Source organism: Aethina tumida, chromosome 1 (assembly GCF_024364675.1).
Source record: "Aethina tumida isolate Nest 87 chromosome 1, icAetTumi1.1, whole genome shotgun sequence".
NCBI lineage: Eukaryota > Metazoa > Arthropoda > Insecta > Coleoptera > Nitidulidae > Aethina > Aethina tumida.
The window spans coordinates 46951975-46976718 of record NC_065435.1 but is presented as its reverse complement, the minus strand read 5'-3'; the positions used below and the strand labels follow the sequence as shown (position 1 = coordinate 46976718).

Here is a 24744-nt window from a genome sequence, read left to right as displayed (position 1 = left end):
TAATCAAATTGTTATTATGTTTATGGTAGTGGTTAAAAATTATTGTTTAATATATTCGTCGTCATATTTGTGAACAACTTATATAGTCTTCATAAAACTAAGAAATATTAGAAACTGGAAGTACTAATTTATGCTGGTTTATGATTTATTTAAATATATTTTTATATTACAATTTAATATTTTTGTATATAAAACAAAATTAGAGCCACTTTCTTTTTCTCTAAACACTAAACAATATATACTTACGAGACGAAACACATATATATGTTATTTATTGATAAAACATGTCACGTTAGCGATAACGTATAAAAAATAAAACCAGAAATTAACAATTTTTATCATTAGAAGTTAGAACGACTCTATATAAAAATTAAAAAAAGTAAATCCAACGTAAATGGCCTAATATTTCGTCCAGTATACCTTAATGTCTATAACTATAATTATTTCTTCTTCTATATTGTTCCAAACATTTCTGATTTGTTCAAACAAATTTGCTTTATTTATTCTAATATTCTTAGCCACAATCTCCCACCAAATTTTCTATGGGATTAAGATCTGCAGATATAGCAGACCACTTTAATACATTATTTTTTTGTTGAACAAGCCATTCTTTAAAAAGTCTTGATATGCTTGGGGTCATTGTCATGCTGAAATATAAATTTTTTCTTCATTTCTCATTCATAATAAGGTAGCATGACATCTAATTGTGAATTGGCCCATACGGTAAGCGGAAAAACAACTTGATAAACAAACTATCCACCATCACAAAATATTAAGTTGTGATTCGTCCGAAAATAGTATTTTTTTCCAATCTCTTGCTGTCCAGTTTCTATTCCTATGAGCAAAAAGAAGTCTTGCTCCTAAATCTATTAAAATTGGCATTTTACTGCGATGATCTAGTGCTCTGGACATAGAAAAAATAGTCCCTAGCTCTCCAAAGATGAATTTATAATTTTAGTGTGAAGGTCCATATCATCTCAGTTTTCCATTTTTTCTTCAGTCCCATATGGCAAAATCTATATCTCGCCATTACATGATTGTACAGAAAATTTCAATTTACATTTTGAAAAGAAATTGAACGTTCTACAAAAGGTATCTAATAATTTTATCATAACTCTTACCGTTTAGAAGATATCTGACGTCAAATTTAAAAAATTTAACAAAAATTTTTTTCAAATTTTAAATAAAATTTTTGTTATACGCTGAATTTTATGTGTATGTCTATTTCTTTTCACTTAGTACTATGAATTTTTAGTCTATAAATCATAAAAATATTTTTTAATGGATGGAAATTCAAATAAAACCGCTCTAAAATGAAAATTATTTGTATATGTGCATAAAATTTTAAATGCCGCAACAATTAGAAATTATTTATTTTGTAAAAATATATACATAAATGATTTCAATTTTATATGTATATATTTTTTATGACACACATGCATATTTATAATGTAAACTAATTGGAACGTAACTAAATCAATACCTGAACTAAATTTACTGAGGCTGTAATTCCAAACCGAATTTACCTTAATATTTGCACATGTTTGTCATTCCACGTGTTTGTGTACACACAATGATTGATACATGGCAAGAGATTTTTCATTATGTCCATTAGCAGTCTATTGATCTTCGCTCTAGTCGTGCGGTAAGTGTAATTGTTAATTTTCGAAACAATTAAACCTAAATGGTTCCCATCGAAAACTAGCATCCGGATGAAAGCAAAACAATGGACAAAAACAATCTAAGCCGATATTTACAATTGAAAACTCAAAGCGGATTCAGTGTATTCGTAAGCAAATTGAATGGTTTTTGTTTGGTTTTTGTACAGCGCAAAAATGCAACGTTTAGCAATTAGCAATGAATATATGCTATGGGCTTAATTAATACTTAATGGTTTCCTACTTACCTTTAATATAACTTTCTTACTCACTAAATTTATTATATGCTATGTTATTGGGGGGTAAAATGAAAAATAAAACCACCTATTAATTCCACTCATTTATTCAAAAAAAAAAATATATAATACATGTTACATGGAAGTATTTGGCATTCGACAATAGTCCTTATAGTATAATTTAACGAGTATTATTTACAAATTTACAAAATCGATTTTATTAATGCAAGTATGTCTCAGTTTATCACTTTGGTTCGTATGTCACATTTAAGTGTCTGTCAATATTTAGTTTAGTAACGATCACGTAGTTGGTAACACCGGTATGAGTATCACAATGAGCAAACTGCACTTCATGAACGAGTAGGTCGACGATGATGATGTATTGGCGTGTTGCATAGCCGCTGGTTTCTCCTCTGAAACAGGAAATGTTTTATGTGAAATAATCTTTTGTTTGTATTCAACTTGTCGTACAAATATATACGAATAAAAAAATTTCATATTTTATGCGTTCCAATTGTGATATTTTTATATTTATATTATATCTACGCTGTCACACACAGAGTTTTATCGATTGCGATGAAAACGAAATTTGTCACAAACATAATAACAATAATGATGATAATAAAATAGGACAGTTGTTCATGACAAAATAGGACGAATAGTTAAAATATCATGTAATTTTTTTATTATTTTTGAATATTAATTATTTTCATAATTTGTAATTAAATACAGACGTAGGTCCGTCATCTTTTATAATTTATAATTTAAATTTATAAATAAAAAATTACATGCTGACGTCCACTATCGAATTTCATAAAAATCAATTTCAATTTACGGATATTTATTTTAGAAGTAATAGAGTTGTCAATGTGTCAATCAATAAAATGTTCCGTCTATCTTAAAAGTGAGACAATCCTTTAAACTGAACAGAACTATATAAGGGAGGTCAAAGATACATGACAGTTTTGAGGATAAAGTTTAAAACTAATATTACATTTATGGCACGAAAACAAATTGTCACACGCTTCCAAAAATATTACTTACAGTAGTGGTCATTATTATAGCTTTTTAAAATGTTAAATAAACTGCGCCGCAAAATAATAGAATATTTATTTAAGTTTGAATATATTTTAAACGGCCTAAAATCTTCGCCAAAATATTTTTTTTTTGTTCGATAAACAGAACAAAACTAAACATCAACATTTCTTTTAATTTTAGAACAATTAGTTTTGCACCTATAACAGTATTTTACGGTTTATGATTTTAAAATTTTTGAAATGAACAGCAGAGCAAATAATCGCAACATTTCAAAAGAAAATTGTGAGATTTTAAACGATTTTACGAAACGGATACCAATGAAAGGAAACCTGGACAGGGGCGAAAAAGAATAGCATCACCATAACAAGACCGATATTTAAAAATTCAAGCCCTTAGGCAAAGGTTTGTAACCAGTACTTTACTTCAGCAACAGTTTTCATTGACTTGTAATGTAAGAATAAGTCAATAAATAATTACTACCAACTAATTCAAATAGTAAAACTCATATTTTTAATAAATTTTAATAATTTGCTATAATTATGGCAACTACTGTATATATTTTAAATCGAAAATTTACTACTTTAATAATTATTGTTTTGTCGTAATATGTGTTATATATAAATAGATGTTAATAATATTTTATGGTAATAATTATTGTATTTTACCAATATGTTTAGTCCCTTGACATTTGCCATACCATAAAGTTCATATTATTAGTAATAATATAAATTTCAAGTCACACAAATTAAAGAAAATATGAAACCAATTCATAGTAATATTATGCACATTTATTGGACTAAAGAAAAATTTAATAAAGCGAAATATTAAAAATTATACGCGCTCAACAGTGTGATTGAACATAATTATTTGTATGCTAGAAATAGTTTCGCTCGTATTTTTATTTTTATTGCATCATTAGTTTTTTAAAAGTCATGCTTAAAGTCCTCGCGAACCATTTTAAATTCATTTTCCGTCTCCCGCCTGGTCTAGTATGAATTCTAAAACGATAAATTCCGTGTATAGCATACAAAAAGTTTCCACAAAGATGTAAAATCGCCAGGTTCACTTATCAGAAACCTGAAAAATAACTACCAATCGATAGTTACAGCCCGAAATACCCACTCGCCGTCGACATCAGCATGTCTAATGAATTTACATCATGCCAGCCGTTTTCCCTCCAGTGCGGACGGAGGACCAAATATGTATGTGACTGAACCAATACTCATTTTATTACACGGTTGACGGCATGTGAAAAACCCATTAATGCAAATAAGATGAATAAATGTCAAGTCAGATTCTCAACTCGAGCATAAGCTTCCAACCAGTTGATTCGCTGTATTTCACATACTTGTCAATTTTTGGGTTGCGCGACCAATTAGGACGGGTCCCTCAGTTTCAACAGCGCGACCACATTTTTATAATGCCGAAGTTGAAAATTTACATTTTAAAGGAGAAGAATTGGTTCGAGGCCGTGCATTCATTTTAATAAACTTACTTTTCGGAGTTTTCCGGAAGGGCATTACGCAATTTTCAACTGAAAGAACGCAACGTGGCACATAAAGAACGAATAAGAAATATATGGGCTTCTGATCCTCTAGTAGATTTCTTATCTGGCACAATATTTTTCATTTGGCAAATGCACATTTCTATACAGCTTTGTGCGAGTTAGAAAATTGACGGCATTGAAACGCCATATAACAATTAAATTCTTCGATGCAAAGCCCCACCATCAACAATACACAACGTCCTGTTTTAATTTGCTTGATTTTTCTTGGAAACAAAATATCGTCAAATGTTTGGAAAACACGAACAATAAGCGGGGAATTTCCACATAATAAGAAAGCTTTCCACAAAACAATTGTTTTTTTTTAGACTGTGTTTGTTTGTTTAGACGAATTATTCGACTTTCTAATTTTAATATAATAAGTTTATAAATAGAATCTTATTGTTTTGTCCCAAATTGGTCGATTTTGGCTGTTACAAGTATTTCTGGACCAGACAGAGAACAACGGGCACAATATTTTTAAAGCATTGATCGCCTCAGCCGTTTCTGAAAAACTCCAAAAACTGAGAACTAATTTATTAATTTATTAATTTATTAATTTATTAATTTATTAATTTATTAATTTATTAATTTATTAATTTATTAATTTATTAATTTATTAATTTATTAATTTATTAATTTATTAATTTATTAATTTATTAATTTATTAATTTATTAATTTATTAATTTATTAATTTATTAATTTATTAATTTATTAATTTATTAATTTATTAATTTATTAATTTATTAATTTATTAATTTATTAATTTATTAATTTATTAATTTATTAATTTATTAATTTATTAATTTATTAATTTATTAATTTATTAATTTATTAATTTATTAATTTATTAATTTATTAATTTATTAATTTATTAATTTATTAATTTATTAATTTATTAATTTATTAATTTATTAATTTATTAATTTATTAATTTATTAATTTATTAATTTATTAATTTATTAATTTATTAATTTATTAATTTATTAATTTATTAATTTATTAATTTATTAATTTATTAATTTATTAATTTATTAATTTATTAATTTATTAATTTATTAATTTATTAATTTATTAATTTATTAATTTATTAATTTATTAATTTATTAATTTATTAATTTATTAATTTATTAATTTATTAATTTTTGTTTTTTTGCTGCTGAGGATATTGGAGTCAGTTTTTCTCTGTCTCGTTTTTTGGAAATATTCGAAATAGCAAAAATCGACCAATTTAGAACACTATATTATTATTAATATAATATTTATATCTACGTTAAAAATGTGTAAAATGATTAAAAAATAAAATTAATTAGTTAATATAATTTTTGTTACACTTATATTGTCTTAGATAATAACAATAATATGTACACAAAATATTGATTGTAGAAACATGACCACACTGTTCATAAATTGAATTCATTATAGTAGAGACCATCAAAGTTGACTCATTAAAATTTCAGGTCTACTCGTTTAAACAACATTTTTTCTGATTCGATCTATGGTAGCAATTTAAATTATAATTTAATCATTTTCAATGCGAGTACTAATTTAATGGGTTAATATTTGACTTCAATTACAGATAACTATGGCATTAATCAAAATTTTACAAAATTAATTTAATTAAAATGAGTCGTTTACAACTCCCGTAAGCGAATTTATCAAAAATATGTTGTATTAATATTTTGATTATTAATATGTTTAACATCAATATTATTATCTATAATAATATTATTTATATTTGTCAATTAAACATTAATATTTGATTGAGAGTAATTATACAGTTATTAATATAAAAAATGGGGCTAGTTTTTTTTTTCCAAGCCACTAAACTGCTAAAAGTTTTACTAACTGGAATTTATTATAGGCCTTAAATTTATATATTTTTTTGACGACCACCGCCATTAAAAGTGCATGAAAAATTCATTTATCAAAGAGCGTTCCGTTAATTTGGACGGTTGGAAATCCGGAGTTTTTCATTTGCCCGCCAATTCCTAGTGCAGTTTGATTTTCAATTTGCCATCGCACGTAAACATATTTCACTTAATTATGCATTTGTTCAAATTAGCGCTTGCGGCCGCTCATATTTATAAAGGACTCGAATTGTTATTGTTAAAATTTTCCATTTTGAATAATTATTTATTTACTTGATCGGCGGCCGCGTGACGATCGATTTCGTTTACGTCAAAATTTAATTGAGGCACATAAATTTCTTACCTGTTGTCGCGTTTATGACGTGCACAATGATGGAAGCCGGCACAGCGTTAGACGGACTGCATGTGTAGTTTCCGTCGTTGCTTTTGTCCGCCTCCTCCAGTTGAAGTATGCTGGAGGCACGACCCTCGAGCACGGACACTCCCGGATCATAGTTGATCATTCGCATTTCGTGATACCAGAATACGTATGCCGGCGTTTCGGTGGAGTTTTGCAACGTGCAGACCAGTCTTAAGAACGATCCGGACCTTATGTGGAGATCCGGAGCACCTTGTATTTCGGCCAGTGCCTCTGCAATAGAACAAATAAATAATATGGTTTGATTGCGTTGCACGTATCATTATGAAGTTCATAAATAAATTGCTGTGTTGACGTGGGATATACTGCCGAATAATAAACCTGCCCTATTTATTAAGCTTTAGCTTAGTATGTGGTATAATATTTGTTCGTAAATTTAATAGTTGATGAAGTTTAAATAAGCGGCTTGTTTCTTAATTTCATATGCAAACGCCTGCATGCATCTGCAGCCCATTTGCATATCTCGTTCCACGTTTACTTCGCACAGAATATATAAAATAATTTTATCATTTTCAGCTTTCAGCAACACTATGTGATAATTTTAACGTAATTTGCTAATTGAAATCGTATCATTCACTTATATCAAAATTTGGCCATTTTAATTTCATGAATATTTATTATCTCTCACACACATTTAAGTCATGAATTTTGAAAATAGTCATAAATAGATAGAATAACAGTTTCGAAATTACGCCTTACCGTTTATTTCGGAATATATTTCTTTCTAATCAATTTTTTTACAATATTTTCTTTTCATAATTTTACTGAGTTTTGATATATTTACTTTTTTCTTTTCTATTGATATATTAAATCTTATTTCTTAAATAATATACTTTATTTTTGTTTCATTAGATGTAAAAAATGAAATTTTGTTAAACAGTAAAGTTGTGAAAAAATTGTAAGATACCTTTTTTGTAGAGCATTCAAGTTTCTACAAAAAATGTAAATATAAATTGTCTGTACAATCAAGTACTGACGACATATAGATTTTACCACATGGAACTGAAGAAAAAATGGAAAACTGAGATGAGGAGGACCTTCCTATTAAAATTAAGAGCTCATCTTTGGAGAACATTTTTTAAAAGTATCTAAGAACCAAGAATTTTTTGACACATCCTAATAATAACGGGTGTCAATGAATCCATTAGACAAAGCATAACTTCTAGGATACTCTGTATATCAAAATCTGATCTGCGAGGAGAGTTTTTGCGCATTTTTCACTTTTTGATCACTTACGGTTTTGTCGGAAATGGTTTCGTTTTCGAATTTTTAAATGAAATTTAATATTTTTACATGGATTTCTGAAACAATTCTCGATCAGACTGACAAAAAAAAAACTTAATTCACTATCTTATTTTCATTTCTTCCTTGCTTTTTTCCCTTCTACAAAATAGCATTTAAACTGACATCCATTCATTAAATTCTAGTTCGTCTTTTTAATGTGTTACCAGTAAATATTATTTTTATTAAATCAAAACGATTTAAGTGACATTGTCACTGTTCCAGTGTCCTCCTACACAAAACTATTAAAGAGTTATTTAATCGGAATTGCATCAAAAACAAACACGTTACAAAAGCTTGCATTAAAAGCACTTTAAATTCCTCTGCGTTACATAAACATATAGCAAGATTATGAAAATGTTTGGGTTAACAGCGTGCTAAGCCTGTAAATCTCCTGCTGCAAATGTGCTCACTCGCCTTAATAGGATTAATGGGAACATAAAGAGGTGGGAACTAAAGAAATGATAAAGCAATCCCCCTTAACAAATTATCGTTAAGAAAGCACTTAAGTACACACTAGATATAAGTCAATTCGAAATTCATAATTTATACGGAAATAGTTTGTGCTTTTTTAAAATCGAAATCGCAGTCAAATAAAAGAACCTGTTGCTTTTTTATTTACTATTTACACTAAAAGTTATTCGGGTGGTATTTAATTTCTTCGCCTTAAATTATCCGTCTGTAGAATTTTACGAGATCTGAAAACAAGGAATATTTTAATAACGGTAATAAAGCAGACGAACAGTTCTTGTACAAATAGAAGTTATAAAATAGTTACCACTTTATAAGGCGATCATAAACAAGTTATAATTTTGATAAACGTCTAGCTTAGTGATATACCGTGTTTTATGTTCTTACATAAAAAATATAAATTTAAATTTATGAAAGCTAATCAAAGTCTCAAAATTACAAAGCCGCTAAATCTATGAATGAATTGTGGTCATATTCTTATTACTATACAGGTTTTACCGAACTTAACTAGATAATTTTATATGAATTTCCACTGCAGAGCTGAAATTATAATAAACATTGAAGCGAAAATATTTACATTATGGAAATGATATTTTGAGCCAAACACCTTTTCAGGCTCCCGTATTATTGTTGCCCTATGAAAACTTATCTATATTCAAAGTCTATAAAAACACCGCAGCATTTACCATTTAAATTACTTAAGGTTAATTGTATTTAGGTATTTGTCAAAAAATGCCTTATTAATATTGAAGTTAGACTTAAATATTCATTGTTAGTTTTATTTCTAAAGTTGACATATTAACCAGTATAAATACTTCCAAATATTTATAAGAAATTGAGTACTGTTTATTAAATACATAAAGAAAAATAAACTTAAAATGGGAGCTGCAAATATTCAAATAATATTAATGGTCAAAATAAATATTTTCAAATCCATTTTTCAATTCAAAATATCCACTTCAAAAGACCAGCAGGGCAAACTGCTTGAGCATTGCCAATTATTTTTTATAATTAATTAATTACATTTATGTTAATTATATTACAACAAGTACACTAAAGATTCAATAGTTAACTTGATAATTCCAGAACATTAAACTTCAATAGAGACAAACTTTATCTGTATAAAAAAAATCAATTTATTTCCCAAATCGAATAAATTGCATTTTGTCCCGCTTAATTCAATAAAATCACCGGATTCGATAGTGTTAAATTTTCGAATGTTTGCCGATGCGACATTTACGACTGTGGAATATACGTGACTTTAAACGTGGACAATAACAATAGCGTTTTCCAGGGACGGGAAACGGCTGATACGACTTACTTGTGACCTTGAGTTCGATAAAGATGCTAGTTGGGGGATGGGTCGACATTTGGCACTCGTACAGTCCCGCATCGGAGGGCTGAACATGCTTGATAAGGAGTCCCCAATTCTGAAGATGTCGAACATGTTCCACCATGAAACGATCGTCCGTGTTGTACGTAGTCAAACCCACTGTCAGTAAGTGATAGTCCCGTTTTCTTATCCAAGAAACCTGCAAAAAATACGATTTATTTAATTAAATGAGAATGATTAGAATGTGCTGACAGATGATCTTGGATATAAATTTCACCAATAATACATTTTATCGGCCCGTCAAAAATTACTTAATTACAACAACAATTAAAACGCTAATTATAGTGGGACACAGAACAATCGCAATCCGAATTTGTTAATTTTATTTCAGAAAATGCCATTCATATTTCAGATTAGTAATTGAATTTCAGCATTTCTCTAGTGTAATTCAGATACGTTCATTTCATTTCGAGACGTCAGTTTTAATCTGTTAACGGATTGAAATAAAATGATATTTTCGAGTAAACACCGTTAACCGTCCAAGTAAGTTTTAAGTTCTAAAAATGACACAATCAATAAGTTTAAATTAGATAGTCACAATTACAAATAAAAAGCGTATGAAGTGAATATTAAAACTTTTATAAAACATGACGTAAATAAAACTGTCTTGGAAAACAATAGTTTTTTATTGTTTTCAATAATCGATGCCTAGATTTTCAGGTTCCAAGACAATTAGACGCTCAGATGAGTTTTGTAAAAAGACGTGTACTCTTTTGGGAGTTTGTTCATTTATTGCGACAAGAGAAGTAAATTAAATGTTTAATGTTAATTTGTTTGCAAGTTAAAAGTACACCTAACATATAATTACACTCAATTACACCTTTTACAGTTTCTGCTATAAAACTTTCTAATTCCAACAGCAATTAAAGCTTTTCGTAATAAACTAAACTTTTTTCTAGATCCAGTTGCAGAAAATCTTTTACACTAAATGTCACTTCTGAATGGTTGCACCAAACAATGGCTCAATAAATTATTTTTAAAATTCGTTCAACGCTTATAAAATGGTAATACCATCGTGGTAATGTCTCTCAAACACAATAAATATGTCAAAATATTTTTAGTGTTTATATATTTTTCATTATGTATACCACTCATCAATTAAATCCAATCATGCATGTTAGTAGTGACAATAATAATGTGTTATTAAAAATTGAGCACTATAACGTGATCAATAGTGTGCGAATTTACACACCCAGCTATACGCCTCGGCATGCTGCGGATCATGTTGTTAGTTTAGTTCTGAAAGAGTCTCATATTACTCGAATTTCGTGCCTCAATTGTTCCACGGGATCTCTGTTCGTTTGGGAAGATTAGTCTTCTTTCTATGACAACCCACACATGTTCAATCGGGGATAAATCGGGAGAACAGAATGGTCAAGGCCAAACCGTAACGTGAGCTTGTTCCGACAACCCTCTGAAACACGGGCAATATGAGATTTAGCTGAAACTTACCTCCTGGGATAACATAAACTTAGGTATGACCGTCACATAAATGAGGACGTGCTTCCATAACAAATACCCCCCAAATCATTACTACCACTGTTTGAGCCGCATTTGTTCTTCAGAATATGTTGAATTAAATCTTCGTTCTTTCATCTCTAAGAAAAACCAAGATTTGTCAAAAACTGTAATTCTGTCCCATATCCTATCTCAATTCATTCCCAATTCGTTCGATTACTCTAATAGTGATGTTTGGAGTGAACGGAAGCAGATTAAAGAATCTCAGAAGACGGTATATTGACGAAGCAGCTGTTACTTGATTTGTCGACACATGGGGGCTTCTATCCTAGTATTGATCTTACCTTATCTATAGTACCTCTTGGTCATGCAGACTTTGAGGCGACCTTCTCGCATCTGTAGACTGTGCCAACATTTAACCACAGCAGACACAAACTAATTAACTCTTCCAGTAGTTTCTCTAAGCCAGATCATTCGTCCATGTTTAAATGGAGTTAATTGACCCTCGAGGTCTTCTTACTCTGGACATTCGTGGATGATCACTTTGACTGTGTGACACCAACCGCAACATTAAATTGAATAATATATTGAAATAAATAATAACAAATAATTTGTAAGCATTTTTTACAAAACTATTACATAAATCATATTAAAATTATGTCAATCCTATTAAGAAGTAGATATTCACGTGTAATTTATTTAATACCCAGTATTAATATAAACAGTTTAAATAGTTCATATATTCATTTTGTCAATGATATATTTGACACATTTAGCTGTTTGAACAATTTCACTGTTTGTTAACTCGTGTTGTAAAGTCGGTATTTATTATTTTAAAAGTTAAATTTATTAATCCTATTGAAACATATGTGCTCGGATTTCGTATTTAAATATTTACAATAAAATAAAATGAAATATGGAAACAATGAAAGCCTCACAATTGAAAATTGCATTGGCGAACACATAAAAAATAAACGAAATGACAGCCGTTAAATACAATCACATAAATATTGAAATAAAAAATTTGTATTAAATCGATAAAAATATGTTCACGTTTGAGAAAGGCACTAAAATTATTAATGTGCTAATGTATTCTAATCTCTGAACATTTTTCTCGGCAACGTTCAAATAATAAATTCGTAAATTTACAAGCTAGTAAATATTTAAATATGGACCGTTAAATTTCTTCAGTAAATGTTATCAGGGCCATTCAATTAAATTTCAACTAGATTTCATTTAAAAATAGCATTAATTAAACACAAATATTTACGTACAGTTTTGCAACCATTGAAATGTTTGATAGAGTGGCTGCCTATTCACGTTTATGATTTATCGAACATTATAATGAAGTTTGAATTTTGTTTGTGCTAAGTAAATATCAATAAATTAGAAAGCTTTTCGAAAATTGTTGTCTACAGAATAAATCTTTATGTAAAGCTCTTAAAACAGAACACAAAACAATACATAAATTTACTCATAATTTAAAAGTATAATTTGCTTTATGTTATAATGAAAAATAAATAGAAAATCCTTTTTGTACTCTTAATAACTTCCGCAAAATTTACGACCAAATTCCATGATTTGCATAAGGAAAACTTTATGGCTTCTGCTCCTGAATTTATTTACTTTGTTGTTAGAAAATAATCTTAGCAAAGTATTTTGATGTTTTAGATAATTACGAGGCCTGATTGATTTTATTAAGGGAAATTTGTTCGGAGAACAATAAGAAGTAATTCTGAAACTGAACTTTTAACCGAAATTTTTTTTATTCACTTAAGAAACCACCACATTTTGCATCATTTTTCTTTTATTACATAAGAAATGTTTTCCATGTTTTCCTTCTTTTAAAAGCGAAATCCTATTTGCGTAAAAGAAAAGCTTTTTCGTTTTTTTCTCCTAAGAGAACTATTATATTTTAAAACAGATTTAAAAATTTGTTTATCGTTAATTCATGGTTACTGCTGCTGGTGCTGAATTTATTCGTAAATATTGTTAAATAATAATTTATACTGCTGCGCATTCACCATAATTTATATTGTTCGCATCCACCATAATTTAAACAGTTGCGCATCCACTCTAATTTATAATGTCGCGCATCCACCATAATTTATACTGTTGCGCATCCACCATAATTTTATTTCTGTGATTATAAACAATATGATTATTATTTTATTTAGATTTTCACTGTGCTACATCTTACAAGAACTCTTCTACTTCATCTCATAGTCAAACATATATTGAATATACAATTTAAATGTGTATTTGTATTTTTAATGGTATTAAAATGATATATTAAATATTTAAATCGAGTTGCAATAAAGTGTATACACTCTAGTAGTCGTTAAAGTAAAATAAAAATGCTTGATATTAAATAAAAAACTTTGTTTCTCACAGTTTAAAAACGAAACTCATCTCTTTCGGAAAATTTATGTTTTTCAACGAGTTTCATTTTAATTTGGTATAATTGTCGTGCACATTTACGGTGATTATTAAACATTTAGTGGGAAAAAAACAGTCCATTGTATCCTGGACTATTGTTTGTATGAAGCCGTTTAGGATAAAACGTTGAGCCAAATCCCATGCTTTGTAACAAAGCCAGATCATGCAATATTTATGTGTGAAGCCGAATTTTGTATTCAAATTTTTGTGTATCGATTCATCCTTCTTTACACTACCCGCTTGTATGCAATTTAAACAAGGTTTGTTTTACAACCTCATAATATTTTATTTCATGCATAATTTATTTGTAGTCTTGCCCCAACACCGTTTCCATTTTACGACTAAAAGAACAAAATAAATGGTTCACGTTTGCGGCGTGTTCTCCACGTGAGTTTGTGTTGTATATTCATTGAGGAAAATGCAAATGGTTTTTATGTTGATGCCATTTTTACATGTCATAATTTGATCGCGCGTGTCGACAAGGAAATGACTTCATGTCTAGCAGAAAATATGTGAGGTAATGGGTGTTTTTGCCATGAAAATGTATGCAATTAACCGAGCTGCTGCTGGAATTTCAGTGCAAACAGACGGTGGTGTGCAAGTCACCTGCAGTATCCGTTTTATTGTTTTCCTAAATTACAAAAACAAATTCCCATATTAACGTGCACAAACAGATGGATGTCAAGTCAATGTTTAAAACGCATACCGTTTCTAATTACTTTCGAAAGTATCGGGCTGGTATACTTTTAATCTTGCGGATAAACTAGTTTCGAAACCCATTATGTATTCTATAAACTCGGCAAACATAAATTATTTCGTTCCCCGCGAAATCATTTTCTGTAATATAGCGGAGAAAATGAGGTTGACCAGACAAAGCGGATGTTGGTTAGTAATTTTCTGAAGCCCTATCAAATTCCGACGGGCTATTTTATGAGGGGATTTTACAGTAAGAGGAATACTTATACGAATTTGACTGGAACATAGCACATATAACGTGGAAACTAAAATTGTGTTGTGTATTTTAGATGCTCATTTAGTCCGGGAGTAAATTTCAAATGGGTAGAGATAATGATAATGGGAACGGCGGATGAGACTTGAAGGACATGTTCTACTTTTATCGTCGCCATTCCTGTTATTTTAAAAAGAATTTATCGCCTTACCAAAATTAAAATGGATTTTAATGGCTTTCATTTTGTTTTTGTGTTAATTAGGTTGAAGTTTCCGAGTTTTATGGTAATGCTCCTTGGGCACAAACATAAATCCTAATCATTAATTTAACGTTATAAATTTATATAAAATTCATAAAGTAATAATTAAAAATCACTGACTTCTGAATACGTATCAACTTAGAAATGAAATATCTTTTTCACACACAGTGCTTGCGTCTTTATATCTGTACAGTATAAAATCTCTCTATACATATTGCCTTTTAACAATGTAACTGAGTAACGTTATTTATTTGAAAATTTATGGACCATGAAATAGGCATAAAACTTAAGCGATATTAGATACCACCTTTGGTTACAAGGATTTATTTTTATCCTCAACAGTTTTTCGATAAATTTAGGCTTAACTTTCCAACTTCTAAGGTGGTAGAATTTGTATTTACATTATATTTACCTTCAATTCAAAATGCTAATTACTATAATTGATTTATATAATTATTAATATTAATAATATTAAAAAATTAATTATTTTTGTTAATAAAGCAAGATTGACAATTCGTTTGGCCCTGAGTTCGTACTTCAATTTGAGCGTCTGTGGAAACACCGGGCAGAAAAATATCACCATATATATATCACCATTATATATATATATATATAATTATGCCCATGTCCAAATCTGTGTATCGGTGAGTACCATAAAACGAAGATTAAAGGATGCTGGTCTCTATAGTAGAAATTCAGCAAAGAAGCCTTTCATTTCTGCAAAAAATAAAACAGTGAGTCTACATTTTGCAAGGGAACATGTGAACTGGACAGATGGGCAATGGAAAATAAGTTTGTTTTCTGATGAAAGTCGGTTCCAATTATCCAAATCTGATGGTATTTCATGGGTTAGAAAACCAATTAACGAAAGGTATAATCTCAAATACACTAGGCCTATTGTGAAGCATGATGGAGGAGGCTTTATGGTTTGGAGATGTGTTTCTCGATTGGGTATAGGCCCACTGGTTAAAAAAGACAGGATAATGGATCGTTTCGTTTATCGTGACATTCTGGAGAATCATATGCTTCCATTTTCCGAAGATAAGATAAGTTTAACATGGACATTCCAGCACTATAACGATCCTAAACACACGTCTAAGTTAGTTAAAGAATAGGTCGCTTCTCAAGGAGTACGTGTAATGTCTTGGCCAGCCCAAAGCCCAGATCATAATCCAATTGAAAATCATTGGGCTGAAATTCATCGGAAAATCTTAGTAAAAAGACGCTACGAAGAAATTTAAAATCAATGGAAAGAAATATCGAACGATTATATTGAAAAACTACTGAAAAAAGGTTATAAGTTATCAATAAAAAAAGGTTATAAGTTATCAATAAAAAAAGGTTATAAGTTATCAATAATGGATATGCTACTAGGTACTAAATAAAAGAAGGCTAAATGTACGTAAGGTTGTTTTATTTTATAGTTGCTCTACTTTCGATCCTTGACCTTGTTTCAAGTAATAAAAAACCCACTAATAAAAAATTAAACTGCCGTATTGTCATACTGCATAACTGACAATATTATGGATATTTAAACGTACACATTTATCACATAATTTTCCACATAAAACGTATATTCATTTATTAATTTCATTTTGCTTCCTTTTTGTAAAATTAACATAATAAAATAATTTTAAATTTTATATTTAATACTGTAAATATCGCATTCAATGTTTATCAAAATTTTGTTTCGCTGTACTGAATCCATTACTATTATTATTGTATTTTAATCAGTGGATCACTAGTTTAATACGCTAAAAACGGATATTAAATATCATTTATTAATATATTAATAATAAAATTTGAAAAACAAAAAAGCATGGTTACCGCGTTTTATGAGAGTATGGCAAAAGTAACATACTGCACTTTTGTAAACTCAACAAACTCAACTTTAAACAATGTAGGGTTAAGTTAAGTTAAGCTGTTTATTTGAAAATATATGGACTATCAAATAGGTATAAAACTTAAACGATATTAGGCACCTTCTCAGGTTATCTTAAGGGAATTTATTTTTATCGTCAAAGTATTTACTAGTTTTTTTCTATAAAAAAGAAACTCCTCTTACATTTTGTTGAATAATACACAGTGGATATAATTCTATTTTACTGAGTAGTAGTTGAACAAATAAACAATAAAAAAATCTCAGTCTAGTGATATGAATTACTGAGTTTTTTCTCTATATTTCGAGCTATTATTCATTAAAATCGAATATTAAATAAAGTGACGTGGATGTTTCCACCTTAAAGTTGTCACAAACAAGTTAAATTTTCTTTAGTAACACCCAGCCGTCTTTTTATTTCGTAATAGACCGTGATGGATGTAGTCGCAAACCGTGGTAGCAGTTTTCAGTTTGTATTCATACCCTTTAAACACAAATTTGGTTTTCATTTAGCGCGAAGTTGATAATAGTTGCATGTAACATTAACCATTTAGGCGAAGTTAGGTACGAAGTTGAACTCGCCAGGGATTCGCCCGCCAACCTAACTTGTATATTATTTGCATTCTTTCGTTTTGCGTCTCATCCAGAAATTATGAACCATTTATCATTCCGGCGGCGGGTTTAAGACCCCCCGTGTTTGCATCATTTATGTAACGGGAGATGCGGTCTATGCATTTCCTGATTTCTCATGTGATGCAGCTTCCCATGTGCACCGTCTCGAAAATCAAAGTAGTTTACTTTGTAAACTTCGCCGGCTCCGGCGCCTCAACCGGAAACTTACTCTTTTAATTATATAAGATGATTAAACGTGCGGCTGGATGGTATTTCACGTGCTAATTATGAAATTTGTAAAGTTGTTTTCATTGTTATTATATCGATTGGGTTACCCGCAACAGCTTCATTTCCATTAATTTCGTTGTGATGGAACACTAAAAATAGATAAATATATTACGCATTACCGCAGGTAAATACCACTACAAAACATAACTTTTGAATTCAAAATTTAATATTTGGTTTAACAATTCAATACTCTCGTATATATTGAATTTAAAACCACTAATTAATTTTCGGTTTCATAATTAACTGAGTCGATAAATTTAAATTAAACATGGAGAAAAAGCCAATTAAAAATTCAACTTTAACACCATTAATTTTTATCAATTATTTTTAAAAATTCTGTGGCTTTTAAATATATAAAACCATCAAAGACGAAGTATGTAGTTTCGGCCTGTGAAAAATGTTTCGTTTTAAGTGCCCACTCCGAAAATAACTTTATTTTAAATTTCGCTGCAATTTAAAATGTCTCGCTTCGCATTAAACCAGCCAGCTTCGAGGCAAACCGCCATGTATATATCTCCACTTGCAAATTTGACACTTGTTTTACATAATTTCATAACCTCATTTGCATTTGAGACTGGCGTCTTCTACTACTTCAAACGAACCAAATAACAATAATTTAGCAACTTAGGCAGTTCATTTGTAAATAAGTTCGAATAATTGAATCAGCCGCTGTCGCATACATGAATAAAGAAGCGTCCTTCAGAATTTCCACGTTGTAGCCATTTCGTCCCAGAAACTAGGTACGGATACACGTTGATAGCATTAAATTTTTTAATACCCGAAAGAGTTGGGACAGACAGCTCTAACTCGAAGTATAAATGTATATAGAACGGACAAAACCTATTCGATATTTGATAGATGTATTCATTCAAAATATCCCTCAAGAGCCATTTATATGGACATGGGCAGATATTGGAATGGTGATCGATATTAAAACTTGTTGAGCGTAATATTCTTGGGGGATTGAAAAATGAAATACATCTGGGTTTAACAATTTGTAGCCTTTTCGGCTTTAATAAATGTTGAATAGATGCGAGCTCGACCTTATCTTTGTGAATTATATGCTATAAAATATTTAACTGCTAAAAGTAACACTATTACGCTACTACTGGAGCAATTATAAAGTCAAATGGGGAAGTAAATTATAAATATGATTTATAATTTAATTTACGAAATTTTGCATAATTGCAACATTCTATAGCACACGTATTACATCTAATAACTTTTAAGACATAATTATATTTAGGAAAACACAGAGTAGAAGAGTTTTTGTACGTTAGTACGAAGGCGTACAAATTTTAGTCCTCTAGTATGTTTGGTAGAATGTGGATTACTGCCTTGAAAGAGGTAGAACTTTAATTTGTGGGTTGACAATCTGATGGACCAGACTCAAATCAGGGTTTGGAATTGTTGGAGAGTGTGGTTCTAAGAAGGTCGTAAACTGTGAGAGGTTCAGAAAGATGTCGGGCAACAAATGAACGTCGAGGCTGCCGCCTTAAAACTTTAACTTTATGAGATCGATTTATGACCACTCGTGTAATTACCAACCAGTGGTTTGCAGAGGAAGATAGGCGTCTTACTTTTTACATATTTATCGTAGAATCCGGTCATTAGGACCTTTTTCTTACCGTTACCAGTTGGAATAGTGTAGAGGCTGATAACTTTGGGATGTGAAGTGGAGTCTCACTTGCTGGCTTACCTTACCTTCAAAATTTTGTTTGACCAGTAAGATCTTAGATTTATCACTGAATACTTTGAAGACTTCAACGTCCTTAGTTGATGCTTCTTCTCACATTGCAACATCGTCGCCAAAATTGGAGTAGTGTAGAGATCGATAACTTTGGGACGTGAAAAAAAGCAGAGCTCTGTACAGTTATGGGGCCATCATTGCGTATGATGGTCCCACTTGCTGCCATACTTTATGAACCTTCAAAATTCAGTTTGATCAGGAACAGTCTCGGACATATCACCGACTGAATACTTTGAAGACTTTAGGTAAACGTTCAGTGTCAAGTAGAGATGCCATCGAATGAAATACTTCAGAACGAAATTGCTCATCTCTTTACACCCATGTCTACGAGTGTCCAGGTTTTTTATCTGAATTGTAATCACTCTCAATCTGTGTTTTATTTTCTATGTTACTAAGTATATAAACTCTAAAAGTGCAATTGTAAAAATTTAACATTAAACATTTCCTTATATTTCTTATTTCCCTAGTTATGTAAATTATGCGATGTTCCTCGATATGAAAATGCCTACATTAAAGTCATGGAGAAAATTAGGATACAAAGTTCTTGTAAAGAACTTGATTAATATTAGTAAAAGAGTCATGAATATTAAATTAATTTTCAATAAATTATCTAACAAATTTCCATAAAAGCTCAGTGCATATAGGCAAAAATAAACTAATATAAAATTAAGTAAAGCGGAAGTTTGCCGGAATATAGTTATACAAGAATTTAATCTAAATGTATGAAATATATTAACATAAATGGTTTAGTTGAGAGGAAGAAGCTGCATTTGGGAAACCTGAAATGTTGCATGCAGACTGAAAATAGGCACTTTGTAGCATTAAAACTTGTTTCAAACTACTAATTTCGAATGGGCATCCTTGAAAATTAAAATGATTTTGCGATTTAAAAGATGAGGCGCAAAGCGTGGATGCGCACAAAGAGGCTCGACGAAACCGAATTAAATTTTAATGAGCTTTAATTGGGATTTAAGGCGTCCGGCAAGCGATCGTAACTTAATCCCATCGACCAACAAGAGTATCATCAAGCACCAAACTAAGTAGATATGATTGTTTAAACTCACCACTCCATTGCTGAATTTGCGAACTACACATGGCAATGTGGCCGTGCCTCCCATTTGTGCCACCACCACTGTGCAATTTTCGGTGGCAAATACCCCCGGCTTGCCGCCACCGGCTGCGGTTCCCTTAACCGTGTTGCCTAATGCGCCGTCCTTGCTTTTGCGTCTCTGTTCGTAGCTCCTACGGTGTCGGAACATTGAGTTTTCAGTGTTCACTGGAACAAAACGTATGCATCAGTCAGAAGTTCGATAGTAAATATGCGCCACTAGATTTTATTTGAGCTCCGATCTTGTTTGTAAATATAGAAATCCATGATCCCTGTGTACATTGTACAATGTACGTTTACAGTTTATTGCAAATAAGTACAGGCACATGTACTGTTCGTTTATGTATATGTACGAATTGCCTAGATATGTTTTAATGCAAACAAACATTCAATTTATCCATCTACATATTGCAAATATCTCCTATTTATATGTGTAAATTATATTGTTTTTAGTATTTAAGTACACAAAAAATTCATTAAACTTATTTATTCAGTTTATTCAGTGGTGGCCATTATTATAGCAAGTTTTTATAATGATAAATATTTTAGCCATAACTTTTTTATTTAATGAGAACTGTTAAAATAATATAAATTTTCTATTGTTGTTTTATACAGTATTATAAAAACTACCATATTATTATTCCATAAAATATTACATATGACAATTTTATTTTTTAAAACCACCGATAAACTGATCTTGAAAAATGTGTGGGACTTAGTTGTATTTTAGTACCGCAGCTCATATTTAATCATATAATATATATTTTAATAAGTTGTTATAATGACCACTACTGTATGTGAACAACTTGTTTTATCGCTGATATTAATTTTTTAAAATGGAATTTTGCCCTTTTCAGCTTATTTCCGTTGTGTTTATCACACGACTTGAATTCATAAAGCAGCTTTTATGTACTGAAAAAGGCTTATACTAATTAAGGGAATGAGGAGCGAATGTATCCATGTAAATGTATGAAAAGGATTTTATACTGAAATCACTCCAACTATAAACAAGCTATCTTTATATAATAATTATCCTCTTTTGAAAATATTCTATTTCATTGAATAAATGACGCAATGATTGATACAAATTGGTAATGATCCCCTTTATGCAACGAAAAAAAACCATCCGCAGATACTTCTGTTTAATTAACATCCTCTAATTGAAGTTTTTGAATGCATACAGTTTTATTAATACTTTTCTCGTTTATATGTAGTCCATTGTACACAGTATATGATAAATAAATGTGGCCATAAATATACTGAAAAGCAAACTACTAGATGTAATATATATTGTTTTATTTTTGACACGAAAAAGGATCTTGTAGACGATAAGGGTACTTCAAGTTCACAGTTTCTTTCTTTTAGAAATGGTCAAAAACTAAATTCTATTATGTACATCCCATCCTTTATTCATACGAACGGGACAAAGAAACATTCAATATTTTAAATAAATAAACCAACGAGAATAAATCAAAACGTACGGTTTTCACCGTCACACAGGCAGAGCAACATTAAAATTGTATTGTTTGTCTTGCGTGTCAAACAAAAATATTGACAAAGGAAAGTCTGTGTAGAATTAACCGGAATGTTTTTAAGAATTTAAAATGTTTCGTGAAAAAACTTTAAAACTACATTTCGGGCGCACCAACTGAATAATGCATCCAGCCCTGCAACTTTCTCAGAAAAATAACAAAATGTAAAATTCCTGATACTAAAAATAATATTGGATTTGGTATTTTAATAAAAAAAAGACTGCTTACTTAAGAACAATTTTAATTAAGTAAATATTGCGGTCTCTTTGCATGTATTGATTCGTATAGACTCGATGGGAATATTAATTAACGATTTCTTTTTTAGGCATTTATGTATTCTTTAATAAAATTCGGTAAATGGTCTGATAAAATGCTAATATCAAAGCTTAAGAAAGTTACAGCTTAATTATGGTTTCCATAGAAGCAGACATGATTATTAGACTAAATTAATTACATATCTGATAAGCAAAAAACATAATACTTACATTTTTACTACTGACATAAGAGACACAATATACTTAATGATCTGCCAAAATATACCCGTATTATAAAATAAAATACGAATACATCTTGAGCAGTGTGAGGGCAAATTACACCTTATGTGAAATTGTCCACATTTCCTTATTTAGTTTTCTTCTCTTTGAACTGTCACCGAGACTATTCTTACCGGAAAAATTTAGAGTAGGGGTATTTACTTTTATTCTGCTCATCATGTGAATGAGTTCTTTGTTTTTCTTTGTTGGCTCTCCAGTTTCTTTCTAATTTTATCTTTTGAATAGACGTTTGCATCTCCCGGTCCAGTTTAAATTTAGTTTAAGAAAAATACACAGTTGTCGCATATTAAATTGCATGTTCACTATGCTTTGCTAATTATTGATTAAGCTAAATCGACCCGTAAGAACACCCCTCATTATATTAATTAAAAGCAAAGTTAGGCAATAAAGTCGTGGTCGTAATGTGTAGTAAATATATTAAATAAAATTTTACGGCAGTATTCTTAATAAATATGCAAATAAAATGACCCAGTGTGAATTCTAAGATTCATATTTTTCCCCCGTCAAGTTTATTGCGTACAAACATGATACCGCAAATATACTTCTTCGGTCGTGTTAAAGTAACTAATCTCGCATAAAATTATAATCGTTGCGGAGTCCTCCTGTGAATATTCGAGTTATAAGCCCCATAAAAGTTTAGAGTGCGGTTGAACTCAAAGTGCTGTATGGAGAAATAACTATTTTTGTTCGCGTGACACACGCATAAAATGGCAGTAAAACCGGGAAAAACTCAGGGAACGGGTATTAAAAATTCCGGAACGTAAACGTAAATATTGCGAATACCATAATAAATAATGTATTGGTGAGGTCATATTAGGGCTGTAAAGTTTTTTTTTTATTAAATGCATTTATATTCATGATGGTAACAAAAGTAAATAAAACGCCGGGGGCACGGAAGGGATGTGTTTAATAGACACTGCTGTCTTGTCATTTTCGGGAATAAATATCTTTTTCGGGTCGTAAAAAGTCTGATATATTTTTATTTCTTGGCAACCACGGTTACGTTTGCGATTTGATTTCTTTAACGTTCATAAGATTGACACGTTTGATAAATATTTATCGTGTTTTTATTTTTTGGCTGTTTCTTCAATTAATTTTCTGTGATAAAATAAATTTTTATTTATCTGGAATATATATTGGACAGGTTATTGTTATAAAAAAATATAGAATTTAATATAATAGTTTACATTTTTAATTGAACTGATTTAAATTTTATAAAAGTAACTTATTCGAATATTGGAATTCCTAAATTAATATTATTTGTTATAAAATAAATTTATTTTTCTGTAAATTATATTTTGGATAAGTAATTGTTATTACTAGTAATATTATATGTATTATATTCTAATTACAAAATAAATTCTTAAATTATTGTAGTGGCTTCTTACTAGCGATAAAAATATTTCTAATATCCACTGTTAGAACCATATTTAACAGGTACTATTTAAATTTTTTTAATTAATCAGTAATGTAACCTTTAAAATATTATAAAAAATATGATTTTGATGTTTAATAAACATTTAAATATCGTGAATGCACAAACAAATTGTATAATTACAACTACATCCAAAAGGAAATTATTTTTTTGTTTTCAAATATCTTATCCTAATTCATTTGAATATTTTAATTAAGTTTTTTGTTTCGCATTCACCATTTTTACAACTGTTGTTAAAAATGGCGAATGCGCAACCAATCCAATAATTAGTTACTATTAAACAAATTCTAAGAATAAGTTGATTATATTAAAACTAATTTATTTTATCCACTGTTAGATCCATTTTAACAGGTACTATTTAATTTTCTTTTAATTAATCAGTAAAGTAACCTTTAAAATATTATAAAAAATATGATTTTGATGTTTAATAAATGATTAAATATCGTGAATGCGCAAACAAATTGTATAATTACAACTACATCCAAAAGGCAATTAAGTTTATGTTTTCAAATATCTTATCCTAATTCATTTGAATATTTTAATTAAGTTTTTTGTTTCGCATTCACCATTT

At 29.8% G+C, this 24744-nt stretch overlaps 1 protein-coding gene across 1 annotated transcript in view; it reads right to left on the bottom strand.

Annotated features, from left to right (window-relative positions):
• Window positions 1-2011: 2011 nt before the first annotated feature.
• Window positions 2012-24744, bottom strand: part of LOC109598989 (lachesin) — a 33813-nt gene continuing 11080 nt past the window's right edge. The window contains exons 3-6 of the mRNA XM_020014903.2: window positions 20609-20820; window positions 9839-10049; window positions 6691-6978; window positions 2012-2307 (exon numbers count right to left, since the gene is read on the bottom strand). Of these exons, the coding sequence (XP_019870462.1) occupies window positions 2195-2307; window positions 6691-6978; window positions 9839-10049; window positions 20609-20820 (824 nt within the window). The 3' untranslated portion in view covers window positions 2012-2194. The remainder of the gene's footprint in view (window positions 2308-6690; window positions 6979-9838; window positions 10050-20608; window positions 20821-24744) is intronic.